This window comes from Empidonax traillii, unplaced genomic scaffold, assembly GCF_003031625.1.
Source record: "Empidonax traillii isolate 1590-97213 ecotype Southwest subspecies unplaced genomic scaffold, ASM303162v1 scaffold433:size1479616, whole genome shotgun sequence".
Classification (NCBI taxonomy): Eukaryota; Metazoa; Chordata; class Aves; order Passeriformes; family Tyrannidae; genus Empidonax; species Empidonax traillii.
In genome coordinates, this window is record NW_020955626.1 from 65,074 (window position 1) to 85,749 (window position 20,676).

General features: G+C 39.4%; 1 protein-coding gene across 1 annotated transcript in view; it reads right to left on the bottom strand.

The window, feature by feature from the left end:
* The window catches only part of MDFIC2 (MyoD family inhibitor domain containing 2), a 42,313-nt gene extending 24,324 nt beyond the window's left edge, over positions 1-17,989 (bottom strand). The window contains exon 1 of the mRNA XM_027894537.1: positions 17,902-17,989. Within this exon, the coding sequence (XP_027750338.1) occupies positions 17,902-17,989 (88 nt within the window). The remainder of the gene's footprint in view (positions 1-17,901) is intronic.
* Positions 17,990-20,676: the final 2,687 nt, after the last annotated feature.

Consider the following 20,676-nt stretch of genomic DNA (forward strand, 5'->3'; position numbering starts at 1 on the left):
ACTGCACTGGGAATGATTAAAATCCAGTGTTCTCCATGTTAGTGTTTGTAGTGGGCAGCTGGCTGGAGAGGGGCGGGATGGCAGGAAAACATGCTGCTCTGTGATTGTCAGAAGCATGAAGAACCCGGTGAGAAATGTCACTGTGGCTCTCAGACAGCTTCTGGGGTTGCTGAGATGGATCCAAGAAGCATCCATACTTGCTTTCCTCCCCTTTGAAGGTGTTTTTTAATCCTCCCCAATCCTCAGAAGTGAGAAGTGCACAGACACTGGGAAGGCAAACTGCCTCCTGTCTGGTAGGGAGAGGCTCGTGGAATCCATTGAGAACAGGGAGAGTGTCTGGCTGGGGAACAGATTTTTCTGGTAAACACCTGGTGTCTGGGGAATTTGTAGGTTGCCATTTTGGTTTTCTGCCTCTAATTAGCCTTAAAGTCATTGCCATGAGGAAAAAACCTTCTTGGGAACTCCAACGGTTGCTGGAGACATTCCAGCCATTTCTTTCTCTCATAATCTATTCTAGATAGTCACAGCAGCCCACCACAACACTTCCTGAGCTGGCTGCTTGAATGGCTGGTATTGCCTATTCTTAGAGATAAGATGGATGGATCACATGTTGTTCTAGCACCACCAAACCTGGTGTGTGCCTAAAATCGCAATAATCCTGTCAGTTCTGGCACAGTTGTTTTACTTTGACGCAGAAATCATTGCAAAATACTCCAAGACTTGGATTGCTGAAGAATTCTTATGGGTCTGCATTTGGTGTAGAGGGAATCAGAGCAGTTAAATTTATGTTATCTATTTAATGTCTCCTTGCCATTCCTGCAGACATGTCATTGGAGCTTGATGGAAGAAAAGTTACTTTTTTAAATGTGATGCCAGAAAAAGAATGTGTTCTTTGACCGCAGTTACTTCACACCTTAAATAGGTCTTACTGAAACTTTCATGTAAGTTAGTTTAGGTAAACAGACTAAGGAAAAAAGACCAGACAATCTATCGATTTAAATGGGGCAGAACTGTGGGGCTGTGGGCTCAGTTCTACCATCTTTGTGGTTTTAGGCTACTGAAATACCACACAATATATCCTGATGGATGCTGATGTAAGAGAAAGAAGGCTCAGGCTCTGCATGATGATAGACTAATTCTCCACTGATATAATCATCCAACCAGAACAGGAATGACTCATTCCATCCATAAATATCTTGAGGCCTTTGTCTGATCATTTAAACTCGTTCACACCAACCTCATCTCATTTGCTTGAATGGCCTTACTCCTGAGTTAGAATGATACATGTAAGAGAAAATCCAAGCCCTTAAAAATAAAATCATAATTAGTTTCTCTTAATAGCTGCTCTATTAAAAAAAAAATCAGATCTTTCAAAATTATATTAGAAAGCAAAAGACAATACTTCTAAATACATCAGGTTTTTTCCTAACTCAGCAGCCATAGGCTTGTTGGTGATGTGTCATACTTGCAATATGTTTCTATTGACATTCATGTTCCATATATTTTATCTTCCCTTTTCAGAAGTTATTTTTTCAAAAGAAGATTAGAAGTAACCAAATGTAACTACCAGGTCTTGAAAATACTTATCCTGAAAAGAATATTTCCCCCCAGCACCTGCTGTGTTTGCTCCACTCCCTCTTAAACCTGTTCTAGTTCAGAACTCTGATTTCACTGTTTCGTGCTCCCAAAATATTAAAAGATTGCATTCCCCATCGGTTTACGCTTTCCTCGGGTTTTTATCTTCTGCAAATATGGCTTGGCCAAAATGTTCTTGATGAAATAAAAATACTTTTGCTTTGCTTTCTGTTCACCTCATCCTCAAGCAGGTGCCAGGCAATCTGCGGCAGCTCTTCTGCTACCTGAGAAGTGTTCATATATAGAAACACCGGGCCAGCCTCTGTTGTCACGGCATGGAAAGCCAAAAATAGACGACATGAGAACATATTCCTTCCAATGAAAACTCCTTGCAGCTACGCAGAGTCGTCAGATAAGCAGTTTTTAGTGTTGGAAGAGAAAAGAATAGTGATGGAATGAGAAATATAGACTGCACATTTATAATATAAAAAGTCTCTGTAATACATGCTTAATTAGATAAAGATAGACATATTAGAATATTCCTCCTTCCCACAGTGATGAGCAGCTGTGGAGACCACTGGTCCTCCATGTCAGGTGTATGTTGTTTCCTCCCATTAGTGTGGTCAGAAAGCCACAGGAAAGTAAATTTCTTACAAACCCCATATTTTTAACTTATTTAATTTGCACTTCACTGGTTTTCTGTGTTATTCAGGACTATCCTAAAGGCTGGGTTGCACCAGACATCACGTTGTGTTAGAGCCCCTGGGATGGGGGAAGATGGTATATTTTAAAGCTGAGAAATTCTGCCAGAAAGAATTAGGGGTTACTCATCTGCAAAGGACCTCCTAGTTCAGCAGTCCCAGTCTGCATGACATTAAAATCTCTGCAGGCTAAACCCTGAGGTGTTTTCCCTCTCATTTCTCCTTAAACATCACCAAGTGACAGTGCCTGAAACACTTCCTGAGGCAGAGCATTGCTTAATCATCCTTGCTTGGAAAATATTTCTCTACCATTCAAGCTATGTGTTATTCCTTCCACAAATCAGCATAAAGGCAGGTGTCCCATTGTGAAAGTGGAAAGTTTTATAAGGGGGTAAGTAATTCCAAGTGGAATAAAGTAGTCAGCACTGCAGGTTCTTCAAAACTTGACATTTCTGCAATAATCTATTTCCTCCTGGTCTTGGTGGAGCTGCTTATTTATGCTTTTCTTCACAGTAAAGGGTCACAATTTGTTCTCTTGTGTGGTTTTCTTTTAAATTGAATTACTCTTAAGGACACCCAAGGCAATTGCCATTTCAGTTAGGATCTAAATATGCTAAGGCTCAATGGAAATTTTATTTATACTGGGCAAGTGTCAGTGATGCTAGAACAAGGGGTTGATTCTGCTTTAGCTTTTATGACAGTGCTAATAAAGTTCTCTGGTTCCCAGATAACATGTAACAGGCCCACAAATGCAGTGCAAAATTATGGTTAAGACTCAGCTGGTGGTTATTGTCCAGTAAATGTTCAACATATTTCAGTAGTGCATTAGTACATAGTTACTGTAGTGACTGGTGATTTCTGCCATGGCCAGGAATCTGTCAAACTAAATGCTCAGTGCAGATACAGGTGAAATGTTTCTGTCCCTGAAAACTTGAGATGATAAGCTACAGTGTGGACCCTGATTTATTTTTTTTCTGAAGAACACAATAAGCAACCTAGGGAACAGTCAGGTACAAAACTGTGCTCACTTGAGTGCTAAATGGATAATGAAAAGCATATTTTTCTCCAGTTTTAAATAGTCTTGGTTATAACCTTTATCCTCTCTATTTTTTTAAAAATTCTTGTTTCATTTTCTACTGTCATCAGGAAGAGGGCCACGTTGATTCACCTTCTAGGTGGCTTTCCAGATGTGTATGGCGTATATTTTTAATTCCTTTAGACTCAGTTTGAATTGTTCATAGAACACTTACGTAATTTCAGTGAAAGTTCTAATGTTCTCCCAAGAGAAGGTGAATTTGTGAGGGTTGTCATTATGCTTCTTTTCAAACAATCTCTCCCAAAACATTAAGGAAGGAAAACCACAAAATTGCCCTAAAATGGCAAAAAAATACCTATAGAAAAATGTTGCTTTCTTGTGAAAATAAGCAAAGGAACTGTAACTGCCTTGGAATTCCGAGTAATCTGTAGAGTTTTGTGATTTTTGGGAACAGGCTAGCCCAGTACAGTTATCCTCTCTGACTGGGGCTCATAGAACCACCCTCAGTAACTTTTCTTTCAGAGGGATTTAGCTTTGCTGCATTAATGAGCACAGTCACACCCCACACATTTCACCAGAGACCCCTGTGTCTAAATCTGGGTGCTGCTCCCTGAAAGCCAAAGAGAGTTCTGCCATTGACTTTGAAAGTAGGAACAAGCCCTTTATTTGCAACTTAAAGCAAGTAGGTTTGAATTATGAAGAATGATTATTTAAAATAGCAATGATGTAATATCAATGTCAATTCCATTATTTTAACAGATGTAAATTTGCTCTGCTCTTGAACTCTGGTGAATTTTAATGGCAATATTAAAGAGATACTATTAAGACTACTTAAAAGAACTATTTGTAAAAAGTGTCTCCAGTTAGGGGGGGAAAAGTTTAAATTGCTTTTTTATTCAGTCTGCACAATTATTTATTGAATGGTTTTGTATATTACAAATTAATATGCATTAGAAGCTGAAAAGATCACATAATAATTCCAGTAGTCATTGAATATGGGAGAGCTTGCACTGTTTAGACAAAGCAAATAGACTCTCTATCCAGCTGTAGTTTGGGTAGTCTTCATCATAGAGAAAATAAGGATTTTGTGATGTACAGTATGGACAAAGTAGATAAAGAAAAGAGTTGAAAATCGATACCTGAGTAACTTTAGGGTAAATTTACATGCATTCCAAGGCACAATCCTTGTCAGCTCCAGTGTTGTACCTGGATAATGAATGACTAGTCTATCTTTCTAATTTTACACACAACCTACATTCCAGTGGAACAGCGATGGAAAAAGGAGGTCACGGTGACCAGTCCTGGAGAGAGACCTCTTAAAACTTATGTACAAAGCTGGTAACCTCTGCTATCTCAAAAATATTTCTATTCTGGAGGGAAAGCTTAGTTTTAAAATAAATTCTATGGCTCCAGTTCAGAGCTTAAAAAATCAACTCAAAAAATTTGGGACAGGGTGGTATTGCACAACCTAGGTTATCGCAGGCCAGAAAAGTAGGTGTTGCCACTCTTCCAAAAAAAAAAAAAAAAAAGTGATAAATATTAGAAAATGAAACTGAAAATCAGGGAATGCCATATTCTAACAACTCAGTACTGGTATTTTTATTAAGGGCTCCTTTCTTTCAGTAAAAGCAATGTCAGTCCTCTGTGGTTTTTACCTCATCTACAGCAATTAATTTTGGGTGCTAGAGTTATTTCTGTTTTTCTTGGAAATATGCAGGGCTCATCTTTATTAAGAAGTGCTGGGTACTGGCAACTGCAGTCAGGGGTCTCGGCTACCCATAAAATGGGATATTTAGTATATCTAAGTATTACGTATACCTGAAGTAATCACACTTCTAAGTAATTGGTTCACCTCCACTCCTATTAATCACCTTCATGGAGCAAACAGTGTTAGTGGTTAATGGCTGAAAAGGAATTGGGACCCTCAAATGAAAAGTAAAAATTTGTCAGTTGTTTTTTACCCAATAAGGAGAAATGCAGTGCCTGAGTGGAGCTGGACACTGTGAATCATTTGACCTCACAACTGTTTTTCCTGAGTACAGTCTGGGAATGTATTCTTGGAAGAATTCAGCTTTGATCCAGGAAGAAATGTCTCTTTCCATTAGTTTTTATTTCTTCTTCTTGCTGCAGACAAACCTGAATATTACAAAGGGCAAATCCATGAAGCCTTCTCCAACTTTCCCTCGGGGCGGGGGGGTAAAGCAGGCTTTTTCATCTTCCAGTGACAGTCCTTCAGTTGTGCAAACAATGCCTTTCATTTCAGTAAAAGCCACCACATGGGAAGCTCTGGGCTGACCTACTGTGGCAGAAGAGCAGGTGAGGGTGTATTTGACTGCAGCTTACTGGGGTAAATTCACATACAGGTAGACCTAGATATCACTAAATATAAATACAATTTCCATGAGCGGAAAGAGCTTTTTTTCCTGTTGATGGAAGCATACCATGACTAACACCTTTTTTTTTTTTTTTTTTTTTTTTTTTTTTTTTTTTTTTTTTTTTTTTTTTTTTTTTTTTTTTTTTTTTTTTTTTCCTGTTATCTTTGGCTCTAACAAGATTTTCTATATTATGCAAGAGGCCACAATGGTCAACTGCTCCAAGTGCATCTCCTTGGCCACCACCAGGTCACTGTGTTTTGGACACAGAGTACTCAGTACAGTTTTTGTAGCACAGTTGACCCAAGCAGCTATAGCTTAGCATACAGTTTTAAAGCAGAGCCAAATGCAACCTAACAGGCAGGTTTGGAAGAGATCTCCTGCCAGAACTCAAGCCCTGTGCTGCCAGTTTGCTTGTAACTTACTGGTATGGTTTGCACAGTGCTCTTGAGATTAATAAATATATAATCCCATATCCCATTACCACACATTGTTTGAAACATTTCCCATTAACAAAATACAGAACGTGCAGGTGAAAATATCAATGCATCTCATTAGAGGGGGAAAAATGGAAAATATGTATTAAATTAAAGCCAAGTTTTGGGCTTTTGGGAAAAGTTTGGGGGGAGGAATGTATTTCTCCAGGTGGTCTCAAGTGGAAGGAAGGATCCAGTTTCTTGGCTACAGCAGCAATTAGAAACAGGGCAACACTATAGCCAAGATATGGCCTCTAATTCTTCATCTTCCTCTTCTGTCAGAAGCAGGTTCAGCAACAGGCCTAAGAACAAGCCTAGGAACTTCAGGCATATGAGTAATCCTAGAGACTTTGCTCTTGAAATCTTGGTCTAAAGAATCATATCTAACGTTTGCTTTAGGACAGCATTTCCATAGGCTGTTTCAGGTTGCACAACAACCTAGAGAGTCCCGTGCTCTAATTTTCTTCAGCAATAAAAAAAATAAAACTTGAGTCTAACAGAGATGAAGGTGGGGCTAAAATATGGGGGGATTGAATGTTTGAGGAAAAATAACACAGGAAAACTGTATGTGATGAATACATACATTGCAGACCCACCACCTGAGAATCAAACAGACCAAACCACTCAAGTCTTTGAGTGACAAAGCCTTTTTTTACCACTTTATAGGAAAGCTGGGGACTGAAGTCAGCACTGCAAAATACTTTTGGGGGGAAGGGAACAATGACATTATTAATTTCAGTGAGCAGCTTGTGTTCTCTAGGTCTTGATGGTCGGTCTACCTGTTGAACCAGCTAGGTCTGTGCAGATGTTCAATTTGTGTTCTGGATCTGGGAGGGACCTTTGTAGTTGCTGGACTCTGCCTGAAGGAGGAGATTCAAGTGGACCAAAGTCCTTTTTTTCTTGTAAGTTTGGATGGAGCAACCTGGTGTAATGAGAGGTGTCACTGCCCATGGCAGAGGGTTGGAACAAGATGATCATTTCAAGTTCCTGCCATCCCAAAGCAATCTATGATTCTAAGTAGATAAACAGCTCTCACCTACTCTTTCCTTCCTGAGGCTGAAATAATCAAACACACAACTCAATGGGAGTATTTTAAGGGAAGCAGCTCTACTTGGTGTAGGCTTAGAGAACTGACTGCACCATTTCTTGGAAAAACACAAGCACGTAGTAAATCCTAACAGGTTTCCTGCCCTGCTTCAGGGTACCTTAGGCAAAACCTGGTGTACCAGTTTTTACCTGGGGTCTTCCTACCTCACTGTTAGTGTAGTGTTTCTTTAGCTGGGGAAAAAGAGCAGCCAAAGAAATCACAAGCTTGGAGGAGGAGGAGGAGGTCTGTTGGTTTTCTGCTCACATAAATTGCCTGCTAAACACACGTGGCCCTTAAAAGGGGGGGGATAATTCCCCTGGCAGTGCAGCACCACATGTTCCTGCTGGTCCATGCACTCCATGCAGCTGTACAACATATCACATAACGTGGTCAGTGCTGGCCTGCCATTCCAGGGGGGCCTCCAAAACTGCAAATAGAATGGGCAAAGAAACTCCTGGAGACACAGCACAAGCTGGGGGAGCAGGAATGCCCAAGCCAACTGCCCAAGGCTTGGAGTCGAAGGTCGCTTGTCAGGGGACCAGTCCTGCCTCAGAGTGCTTAGCTTGTCCCAGGCTCTTGCCATGGTTGCATGTCCTAGTCTTGCTGACATTGCATTGAAAAGTCTTTTTATATGAAACAAACAAAAAACAATTAACTTGGAAAACTATGGCATTTTACATATAAATCTGTTTTATTTTTTGTGAAATTTAACTGAAATGATCTTAGTGATTTATGTAAAGTGAAATACTGGGTTTTCCTTTTTCTTTCCCTTCTAGCCCTGGTCTCACACAGGCATATTAATGATTATTTGTCAAAGTCACACTGTTTGCTTACAAGGTAGGAAGGCTTTTTAGACACTATAATGACAGCTTTTGATTCACTTGATAATATTTAGAATAAGCCATAAAAGCCAATCTCTGAACGAACAGACCGCTTTTATTGGCTTTTAGTGCTATTACTGCTATCATAAGTGGTAAATTGGCCTAATGCAAGTAATACTGCTGTGTCATACTGTAAAAACCACTGCTTAGTTTTACATTTTATTTATTTTTCATGAAAAAATTTTAAGGCATGGGGACTGTACCATCCTTCTACAACTCTTGGTGATTCCCTCCAAGTCAGAGCTGGGGAGGCTTCCACTGCTGTTTGGAATTTCTCTGCTTGGTGATTACCACCTCTGATGGAACGGGGCTGATCATAAAGTTAGGAACCAAGAGTGTGAGTGAATACCTTGCTGAAGCTCATAGGCTGTTTATTTATTTAAATCAAGAAGGAAAAAAAAAAACATTGCTTAGCTGGAAGCTGAATTGGATATATTTCAAATTCTTTATGCTAGGTTTTTATATGGCTTGTTTTATAATAGCAGTAGTATTTTTTTAAATAGTAAGCACTTAAAATATCTGCTGACAATAAATTTGGTAACTACGTCATCCAGCCAGAATGACTACCAGGTGCCATAATTGCTTTTTCCTATGATTCTTTTGGCTTTCTTCCCCTGCTTCTCACCACCTCTTCTATTGTTTTGCCTACTCTTCGAATATAAGCCTAGATTTCAGAGACTTAAAATTCCAGTAACATACAATTTTTTCTTTTAATTGAGAAAAAAAGTTTAAAATAGAATTTTATGTTTTTCTTAGTGTTTATAAATAAGGGAAATAGTTGAAAAAGTGAAACTGAAGATGTCTGAATTGACTTTTCAGTTTCTGTTCTTTTATCTTCCTCTTTTTTCCCTTTGCCCATGTAATTTCACAATAGACACTTTCCAGTGGTTCTTGTTTGGAAAGGAAGCGTAGTGTGTTTTAAACTTAGTTAAAACTTGAATATTCTAAAGTCAAATAAAACTTTATCATGATATACTGTGTGACCATTAAAAAATTAGTCTAATGATAGAGAAAAGTCTATCCTAGTCATAATCACTAATTTAACTTGAATGCATACTTGAAATAATTACTCACATTCAATATGCTGTGGGAACAGGAAGAATCATATTCCAACTTTATTTTGGCATCTAAGTATTTGTGGATACGTGGTAGCAGTTTGGCACGTGTGTTAGTTGTCATGGGTGTGTAACACAACAACTTGGTGCTAAAAAGGTTTGACTTCTTTTTTAAGACAACTATCCTGACAAGGATCACACAGGAAAAAAAAAAATCTTCCTTAAGTCTGATATCTGAGTTTTCTTCTGTTGAAAGATACTGATTTGACCTGTATTTTACTCTGAAGAACTCAAGTGGTCTTATTTACCCCAAATCTACACTCCTTTTAAATTCCAGGTGTCATGGTATAGCCAGATAATGTTCCCACCTGCATCTCTGCTGCAATAGCATCTTCTTTCTTTTGAAACTGTTTGTAGACATATTTCAGCAAGAAGAACATAATCTGACAGTAATCAGTTCTTGGATGTCTCAACACTATTGTGGCAATGTTTGTTTTTCTGTAGAGCACAGAGTGAGAGGTGCATCTATTTCTCTATCTCTGGAACCTACTGACATATTCAGGCACAAGTTTTTTCTTCCTGTGCATATTTCTGTGCTGTGTATATTCATTTATGTGTGAGAGAAGAAAACATTATCATGTTTAACTGCTGCAATCATAAGCACATTAAGTAGACAGATAATAAACAATCCATCTGAATTTATGATTAAGTTAATTGTGTCTGTGTTTTTCTAACGTGTTTATTCAGATTAAAGACTGAAATTAGAATGAGACTATATAATCAAGAGACCCTAAGAGACTGTTTGACTCCTATAAAATAAAAATTAATTTAGTTTAGGGGGATAACAAAGATCTCTGTAGCACTTAAATATCACTTAGGTGGTAAAGAGGCCTTGTGCAATTCTCTTTGAAGAGATGAATCTCAGTAGTAGTAAGAGTTATTAAGAAACTCAGCTGGCACTGAGGGCTTCACCAGCTAATTTTTGTATATGCCCTTCTGCCCAGCAGGCACCAGACTCACAGATTCAATTTCTGCACAGCACATGCAGAGGATCAGGTAACTGGGAGCACTAAGCTGATGGGAAAGGAAACAAGGAGTTAAAGTAGGAAAAGCACTGAAGGGAATGGAGAAAAGGACCAGCCTTTCGTGGCCACATCTCCAAGCCATGATCTTACATAGAGTATCTGAAAACTGGGGATGAGAGTTTTCCTCTTGGAGGTGTGAATGTGAGTACTTTCATACATTCATGTGCTCTCAGCCCAGATCTGAAGTCACAGAACTAATCACCAAGCTGTTCTGAGAAGGACTTTATGTCCAGTATTTTATTATTGGTCATTGAGAGAGGTCACCTTTAGTGTCTCTTTCCATTTGGATGTAGTTCCAAATATTTTTTTAAAAAACAGGTGGAAGAAAAATTCTGCTGAATCTCAGCTAACAATAAATATTTAAACTAATTCCACTTTTTGTCTTTCTCCAACTTTTCCCATAATATCTTTCATAAGCAAGAGATCACCAGCCTGACCAGGATTTACCCCATCCACTGCATTTTGTTTTGAGCACTGGAAGGCAGTTGTATTTCAGAGAATGACTGCAAATCTTTAGTGAGGTCTGGGGAGGTCTATTTTTTTAATATTCTAATTATATTTAATCAAAATATTTTATTGAACCCCTCCAATAATAATGATTTTGCTACACCTCTATCAACTGTCAGTCTAGCTCTAAATACCAGTGTATAATCTTGTAGACCTTCTGAAAACTGGCTCTGAGCTGCTTATATCCATGATTACCCTGCCTTTAAGCTCAGGGTAAAAGTAAATCAGGCCTGAATAGTTGCTGTTTTTATGGGATTTCTATCAAGGAATTAATCTCTATAACTAAATGCTCATTAATAAGTTTGCAATATCTACTTTTCATAGCATTTAAACATCAAAAACTCACTTAGATTCAAATGTCTTATTGTCTCCCTCCAAGGGAAAATGGTAATAACCCCAAGTTCATTTGTGTTACTGTTCCAGATGAGAAGGAATACGAATAATAGTTAATTTTTGAGCTTTCAGGAAGAAAAAACTTGACCGAATAACACAACATCGGTCTTCACTTTTACCTGGAAGAGAAGCAACCCACTCTTGTGGAGGTGGTACATTCCTGACAGGGAGCAGTTATACAAACAGATGCTATAAATTATGAAGCTTCTGAAAAACTTAGTGCTTTTATTAGTTCTGTATTTTCTTCAGCAGGTTACTAAATTCTGTTTAGCACAGGCATCTTTCTGGGTTGTACTGCCTTAGTTCTAGGAGACCAGGGTGGCATTTGACCCTTCCCTCCATGACTTCAAGTGGTAAAATGGTTTCATTCCTCCAGCTGCAATGATGTTCTAAGATGATTAGAGGGATCTGTCTTAAACATACTGGGACAAATGAGATCTTTTGCAAGCCAGTGCAGCTCTGTTGCTTTAATGGAATTACTCATTGCTTTGACACTGACCCTTAGGCTAAGATTTTCCATGCACCAATTTGCCATCTTAAATAGGAAGTGCTATGGAAGCCCTTGGATATGTGCTTTAATGTGTATGTTGCTGAGAAACTCAACAACTAAGGAGTGTCTGTATTGTTTTTTATGTTTTGCTCTACTTACACAACTGAGGGCAAAATTCTGAATATTTTGCCCAAGTACAGCAAAGAATAGAATTGGTCTGGAAAACTTCCAGCAGTGAATGAAACAATATCTTCAGGTCTTCCCCAGAATTGGCAGTTGAATGAAATAGAATTTTCCTTTGCTGAACAAACTTACTTGAGGCAATCAAACCTAAATAAACCTTCACTTACATTTTTACAATCAATATACAGCATAGGAGTGTGACTTTAAACTTAACCCTATCACCCAGAGGAGCAGCTCTGTCTTTACTGTACGTCCAAAGTCTTACATCTCCAAGGATCTGCCAGCTCAAAGATCAAGGACCCCTCAGTTTATAACACTGTAATTAGAAGCGGTGAGCTGGGACCATTGCAGATTTCATATACTCCCTTGCCATTGGAAGAGTCTTTAAATCTGCTGGTTTACAACTTAAAGGAAGGGTTGTCTTCATTAATTCATTTGGTCATAGTCCTGAAGCTGACAAGGCATCTTCCAGGAATTTGAGCCCCCTGGGATCCTTGTCATCACTTTTTAAATGTGCTTTTTCTTGTGTGTGTGTGTGGTGTTCTTATCTGGAAACAGTCTGCTTGGATTACAGCATTCATTTTAGAAGCATTTGGCATTTTCTGTTACATGAAACTGAGAAGTCTTTCTTTGCTATCAGTCTCCTATAAAGCTTTTCAATGCAATGACTTAATTCAGGCTGAAAGGAGAGAGTGAAAAAAGCTTCTGGACCCAAGTCAGCAAGATTCAGGAAACAAGTGTCCAAGCGTGTATGTAAAATTGCATTCACTGACTTCTGAGACTTTAAAAAGAAATTCCAAAAATGTCATTTAGCTCCCTAAACACAGGGATGAAAGTCAGATCAAAACACTCTGCTGAGAATAGTCTCAGCAAAGGTACAAGCCTTGTACTTTTATTCCAGCCCCTGCAAACCAGGTATAAAACTGGAAGATGATGAAAGAACTGGGAAAATCCCTGAGTGTCTCCAGGACAACTCTCCTTCTGCAAAACCAGTCTCATGGCATTATGTCCTTCCCGCTTTATCGCTGCTTGTGAAAGTCTCTCAAAGCCTCTGGGTAATAGAGAGGAGTGTTCTGGGAAAAAAAGGTATTTTTGAGTGCTGCCATGTAGAAAGCTTTTGCTTTTACCCCTGAGAATACAACCCCAGGGCCAGGCTGTGGGATGTTTAGGTGTGGTACAGCCAGGAATATTCCGCTGGGATGTACCCCTATTAGAAATGTGGCCCAATCTCACCCAATGGGATTAATACTGGAATAAAGTATTATTTGAATAATGTCACTACAGCCAGGTCTATGATATGAGTAAATCTCCCTTTTCATGTGAAATGTAGTCCTTTTAAGGGGTGAAATATAATCCTGAACAGAGACTCTATTTACCACTTAAGCCCTATTTTATGGTTTAAGTGTTGACCTTGCACTGACCCTCAGTACAGGGCTGAATTTCACCCTACAGCGAAAATCTGCTGGCTAGAGCAGTGGATTAGAGAAATTGGGGCTAGACTTTTTACTATTTGCAAGACAATGAAAACAGGCTTATTTTAGACAAAAATGTTTCTGATTTACGAGAATTTTAGTGCAGAAAGGGGCTATTTTGGAGAAAGTCTTGAGATTAGAATTTCAGCTATATTTTTGGCAGGAGAGCAAGGAAGCCATTTCATTAACTTTTCACTGGAAGTTATATATGGAGGGCATTTGTGTACACAGCTGGGCAGCATAAAACAGGAGGGCTTTGTGTGAAAATATCCTGAAATGAAATTTCATTTCTGTATGACTTGGATCCGCGTTCCTGGGCTGCCGTGGCCAGTTTTGGATGAAGCCATGGGAGGGCAGTGTGAGGCCCTCACACGTTTTCCTTTGCATTTGCAATGGATGCAGAAACAGTGAACAGACCACTGCGGTCCCTGTACAAAATCAGTGTCACCTTTTATAGCTTTGTGTCAGTAGATAAGCTCCTGCCTGCTCCCACGTATCCATATGGCTGTAATCATCAAGTGATACCAAGAGATTTGTTTGTAAAGAACTCCAAAAGCCACATGCTGAGGCTGGTGTGAATTTAGCTCTGCTTTGACCTCCCTCCTTTTCCACCAGATGGCTGCTAATCTGGCACTAAATCACTGCCATGGTGGAAAGAGCCCCTGGTCCACGTGGAAGAGGCTGTGGCTGTGTTGTGCAAAGTGGGACCACTCCTGAGTCAGCCTTTGGGAGTGTTGCTCATTCTTGAGTACGACCCTACTGAAGGGCATATCTTGCATGGCTTCCAGATTTTACAGGGCCCTCTAATAACTGTGCCTGATTAGGAGCCTGTGCTCTTGTTTGGGGTGTGATGATCTGCTTGTTGCACATCTAATCACAGAGTCAGAGTGGTTTGGGTTCAAAGGGTCCTCTGAGGTCTTTTTGGTTCCAGTCCCCTGCCCGTGGGCAGGGACACTTTCCACCAGACCAAGTTGCTCCAAGGGATGGGGCAGCCACAGCTTCTCTTGGCAACCTGTGCCAGGGCCTTACCACCCTCACAGGGAATAATTTCTTCCTAATATCTAATCTAAATCTCTCCTCTCTTAGTTTAAAACTCTTTCCACTTGTCCTGTCACCATCTGCCTGTGTGGTCTTGTAGGGACATGAAGCAGGGAAGACACAAGCCCCTCCAGAGGACACTTTTCTAATATTACCTTCAAGTTACATTGGCTTTTCTTTTCTTATCCATGTATATTCATTGTCTATACACTGTCATTTATGTTATTTTGTGCATTTCAGGACAAAGCATGAAAAACTAAGGACAATATTTGCACTGAGGATTCCTGCTCCAGCTTTTCATGGCAGATAACTTGTCAACTGCTTCTTTGCAAGGGAACTTGTGTTTCCCTCTGCTCAGAGATTTTGTAGGTACTGGCATGGGGAACTCTGTATCTCTGTCCAGAACTGCCTCCCATCTCCAGCAATGAGCTCTCCCCCACGGGAGGGAGCAAGCAGACATAACTGCCTCCACTCCTGCACAAAATAGGAGTCACTGTCTGTTTTTCCTCCTGTGTCCCGGGCTTTCCTTGGGTTGGTTCTCATCAGTCAGTGTTAAGGTCAGACGAGCAGAATTGCCTTTTCTCAGTGCTCGTTCATACTGATTCTGATGGATTTGCATGTGATGGTCTGATGCATAACCTCCAAACACAGGGTTTCTCACCTTTAGACATAACAGTCTGAAGAATATTACATACTATCAGAAAACACTGCTGGTGTGTATATATATTTTTTTTTCTTTACCCCGAGACATCTTAGTATAGAACTGTGACCATTTTGCTGTCCTTGTTCTTACTTTCAAGCCAGGGAGTGTCTCATGTTATTCACATGTAGACTTAAGTGCTAAGTGCCTCAAGAGGTACAAAGATGTTCTAGGACTTTCTTAAACTCTAAGCAAAGGTAGAGTGCACATTTATCAGTCTACTCCTCCAGGTACATTTTGATTAGTACAATCCCACGTGCCCAAACTACTATTTATGTATGATACTTTTCACAAGGCTGGTTTGGTTTCTCTTTTGCTTTGCGGAAGAAGTTTTCCCTCAGAATGAGGTTTTGATTTCGGCTTTTAGATGCTCCAAGACAGAAGTAAACTATCTTCATCCAAGAAAAAGGAGAAGACAAATAACTGGCAGCCAGACTAAAATCCCACCCTACCCTGATTAAGCAGTTTCTAATGTTGAAAGACAACAAAAAAAAGTGATAAGTACCTTATTTTGATGTTGACCCACTGTACTACCAGTTCATAAGCTTTTACTTTGCAAAACATTAGGGAAAAAAAATGAAGTCTAAGAAAGACACTAAAGCCACAGCCTAGTCTCTACTTTTTGTTTATTTCTGATACTATGTGGTTCATGATGATTGTTTCTTTTAGAAGGAACAAATAATCAATACAAAGCCATGAATAAAAATAACTTTTCTTTAACACTGGATGCTAAAAGAACATATAGTCTTCTTACTGTGCCTGATGGAAACAGTACAAGTCTGTTCTCCACAATTCGTTGTTTATTGGAATGCCTGAAATCTATACATGAGGTATTTTTAAAACATTTAAACATAGAAGTTAAGCTTCTGCTCCAGACAATTTGTTTTACCATAGTCTAAAAACCCAGTGCATACCACAGAAGTGCTTGAAGCAAAGAAACAACAACAAAAATTTTTAAATGCAAACTTCAATATTAGATAAAATAATCTCCATATTCTCATCTCAGGGAAAATTTGCTTTCCTCATGAGACAAGTTCAGTTATTTATTGACTGAGCTGCTGTACAAGACCCTCAAGGCCCAGTTCTCTCTGTGGCACTATGGAAAGATGTGCCAATAGTCAACACTTGGGTGCTTCTGAAAGATTATAACTCTTCCAAGTACAGAACAATCAAAAGGTTAGTAATGATCTAGAAACTATGGATGGTGTCCCTCCTCAGGAAATGGAGAAATAAACTATTGTGAACTAGTGACACTTAGTGAAATGATCTCAGGAATGTGCAGGTGTGAGGGATGGCACCTGGCTCATGGAGCAGGTCTGGAACAGAGGATAAATAATAATATGGGACTCTGAGAGCCCCTGTTAAGAGATGTGGACGAGTCAAGGTCCTCTCTACCTTTTTACCCCTTTGTAAAGCAGCAAATATCTTGTGTTCTCTCCTGTGGTGGAATAAAACCTCAATTCAGTTACGTATTTGCTGTTTGCAGGGTAGAGTCCAGTGCTACCTTGTAGGTTCAGACCCCGACCCCACTCAGCTGTATCTCTCTCTCTGATGCTCAAACTACAAAGCTTATGCTTGCAGAGTTTTTATTGAAGTTATCTGAACCCTTGCAAGCAGAGGATTTTGGGTGTCCAGCCAAGCAAAACTGCATCTTGGTCAGTCAGCTCTGCTTAATTTCTGCAGAAATGCTGCATAAACAAGGAAAGCTGCAAGGCAGGGACATTATTTCAGGCCTACTGTATTGCAAACTCTTTTGGAGCTAAGAGATCTAATGAACAATTAATTGTAAGAGTTTAAAATAGTGATGGCACATTTCACAGATGACATAACAGTGGCTAAAAATGAGCCTTTTCCCTGATATCACCACAGTTAATGTTTCAAAATATGAGGTCACTTGTTGAGTCTTTCTGAAGTACTTTTGTTAGGATTAGAATATAACTGTTCTCATTAAAAATCATAATTTGCACCTAACCGTGGGTATTTAATTTCTATCTTGGGCATCTTGAAAGTGTTTGCTTTGAAAGTCTATTTAATTTGAGTTTTACTTGTCTGTATGACATACAATAAAGTGATTCTTCTGTGACCAACAAACATACATAAACACATAAGCTAGGTCCTAATTTGGCAAATCTATTTTTTCAGCAAGAAAATATCCTAAGAAACTTCCCTCTTTATGTGCACAGGAATATGCAATATGAAAATCTTTATAATTTTATGTTTTTCCTTCTAAAGTAGTTTTACAAACAAAATACAGTACTTGAAATACTGGTATTTGTTGCAGAGGAGTGACTTAATTCCTGCTATTTTTCAGCCTTTAAAACTGGAAAAGTCCCCATACTTGTCTTTCATGACTCCTCCACTTTTGAGACTCCATATTTCTATATATATTAACCGCTGAAAACTGATGGTACTTTATTCTCAGATAACACACTTCCAAATCCAAACATTCAGGCTTAACCTTTACTTGTATTTGAGAAAATCAAATTAATATTAATCTAATTCAGTAACAGTTAAAGTTAATATAAACTTTTCATCAGAATTAAGATGACGAGCCATACTTCTTAGTGGCTTATAGTTCAGGTCAGATAAAACTTTCCCAGGAATGCTAGAATATTAGTAAAATGAGCTTTCAGGTTACTTTAAAATTTTGTAGTTTAGGCCTTTCTGCAGCGTAAGAAATTGTATGTTCGTGTTACGTAGAAGTCAAGTGATGGAATTTGAATGGTAGAAATTTCTGGTCATATTTAAGACTACAGGGTATTTTTGTGCATTTTTCTTTCAAAAAATAAATCAATGGCTGAGAAATCTCTTTGAACACAAACCAGTAACTAAAAACTCAGTGAAACTTACCTTTCTTCAGCCAGGAAATATTTTGCTTCTCATGGTCAAAACTTTCTGCTTGCTTGATTTTTACCTTGTCTGTCTTGTCTTCTGACATCTGTGGGGGAGAAAAGAATTTTGGAATGTCAAGTTCTCTTAACGGAAGTTTGACAGAGAAAGATGTTCTCTATTTAGGTTCCTGCCATAATAAATTGTGCTTACTTACACAGACACTTTTTTTCCTGCAGATTATCGATACTTCACAATATCCGAGCCATTAAATTTATGTTCTGTTTCTAAATGCTTTATCAATATTACATAGACGCTGTTTGTAGAGGGATGCTTCTGTAATGTAACTATAAATTACATTATGAAATAAATTATAAGCTCATAGCACGGTGGTAATAGATAAACATGTAACACGGAGTAGATACAGTCTAGCTAAAAAGGAGGCACCCAGGCTGCCCGTTTGTTCTGGTTCAAAGTTGCTGTAAAGCCTGCTGTCTGAGAGGTATAATTATATAAATAGCAATAAACATTTATAAAGGCAACTTGAACAAAGTGTACCCCCCCTCAAAAAAAAAAAAAATCTTTACTGCTCTTGCAACAATTTCTTTGCTGCAACACGAACGATCACGGTACCTGAGGGCATTGTGTGCACAGGAGCTCTCAGCCTGAGCGCTGTGGTTTACTTCCCCTGCCTGCTAGGAATAAGATTAGGCTGTCCAGGCTTCTCCTGGCTGCTTTATATTTTCACTGACTCCAGTTAGGTAAAGCATTTCTCTATTTTTACCTGTATCTTCCAAGACGGGGTGTGGGGGGGAGCAGAGGGCTCAGTCGCTGAGGATCTGCGCTTTCGGCCGAATCCCTCTCTGCGTGTGGATGTCCAGCATTCCCGCACACCGGCAAACCGAAAGGATGAGCAGTGCAACTCCCTGCCTGCCTGCTGTGTGGTGCCAGATTTGTCTTGCTGCCAGAATCAGTCAACTTATTGCTGAGGGTTTGTTTTTGTTTTGTTTCACCGCGACACTCACCCCCCCACCACACACACATACACCTCGGCTTTTTGTTTGCGTGCACTTCTAGAGCTGGGTAGGGTAGGGAAGGAGGGGGCTAATCAGCACCCCAGCACTAGTGGAGTGATAATAAAATATCAAAAGCTTTTCAAAAAGGTTTTGGAATTGGTTTGGAAATGTTGTTACTGCAGTTCATAACCCAGTGAATCTACTAGAGGAAGAGGAAAATAGAAAGGGAACCAGGAAATTAATAGTGACAAATCAGATAAACGTGTCAGGTTTTTTGGCTAAATATAAATCAAGATACTGAAGGATGTAGAAATTAGATGCTGAAAGTCTATTTACAGTTGTCACTTTGGCAAAGAAATGGTCTAAGCTGGTGGGGATCTGGGTACTGTGACCCTGCCCAGCTCAGGAGGGTGAAATCCATCCTCATCCCAGTTGGAAGGTCAGCCCTCACCTCCACTGCCACAGGGCTGGGTGGCCCCTGTTGGGAATAGCACAGGGCAGGGAACAGCCTGGACTGCCCCATACCTTGAAGGCACTACAAAGTTAAGGTTCTTAGTTGGCTTTAAAAATTCTCTTGACTTAATTACCAGCAATATTGCTCTAATGGCAGAAGGAGTAGGGTGAAGCCTAAAGAGAACAACAAGATTTTAGGGTGCTCAGATGTTTAATTTTTTCATATAGGACAAAAAAAAAAAAAAGGTCACTCTGCTTCCCAGAACTGAATTTTGAAAATGTTGGTTTTGGAGTAGATGCAGAATTACTCAGTTATCTTACTTTTTAAGCAATATTTACAAAATTTCAAGCAGCATTTGTCACCAGATACTATAATCCAGGATCCCAGTGCTTAAGTGTGGCCAATAAATAATAACATATTCCCTTTGTTATGACAATTATCTTCCTCTACTCTCCCATCACATGTCATTCTTGCAAGAAAAAAAAATGTTTTCTTTTTTTTTCTTTTTTTTTTTTTTTTTAAATCTCCTGTGCCAACATGACTGAGATTCTTCTACCATCTTTAGCTAATTGTGAATTGCATGGTAAGTGCCTACTTACCTCTCCAAATTGAAATGATTAGTCTTGCATGGTTTGAAAACCTATTTTAAGCAGGGTACTTTGGAAATAATTGCAACCACAGGGGGGGAAACATCTAGGGGTAATATTTTAAGATCTTTGTTCCATTCCCCTTGGAAGCAGCTTTGAGAATTATGTATTTTCAATTGCAGTCTCTCTCTCTCCCCGAAACACTTGCCTGTTTTTCTATGTTGTTGCATCTGCAATGCTTTAAATTTATCAGTGGTGCTGGTTCTTCAGCTGGATTTGTCAGGGCAGTCTATGGAGCTCCTGATGGGTCGTAATAAAATCAGCTGGGCTCCATACAGAGCAGTCTAGACCTCTCTGATTGCAGCTTGGGCTTGATGCTACTGTGCATTTCAGAAGTGCTGTTTAAAATGAAGATATGGGTTGTTTCCAAAATAAACTAGAGAGAAAATTCTGTAGTTCATCTGGCATGCCCTCACTGAGGTTTTCTAGAGGTTTTGTCAAAATCCTCACGCCTCCCAAAGAAAGTAAAACAGATGAGAAAAAGCCCCTCCAAAACCACAGCACTGAAAGCTGCTGTTGCTTGATGTAACAGCCCCTGAAATCTTGTCCTTACGGGTTTTTCTCTCTTAAGCTCTCCTTGAAACTCGCAGGAGCTGGGACTGAGCCCAGGCTCAGCCTCCCAGCGTACAACAAGCCAGAGTGCTCCGCTGCTCCAGGGCAGCCCATTGCTAAATGTATC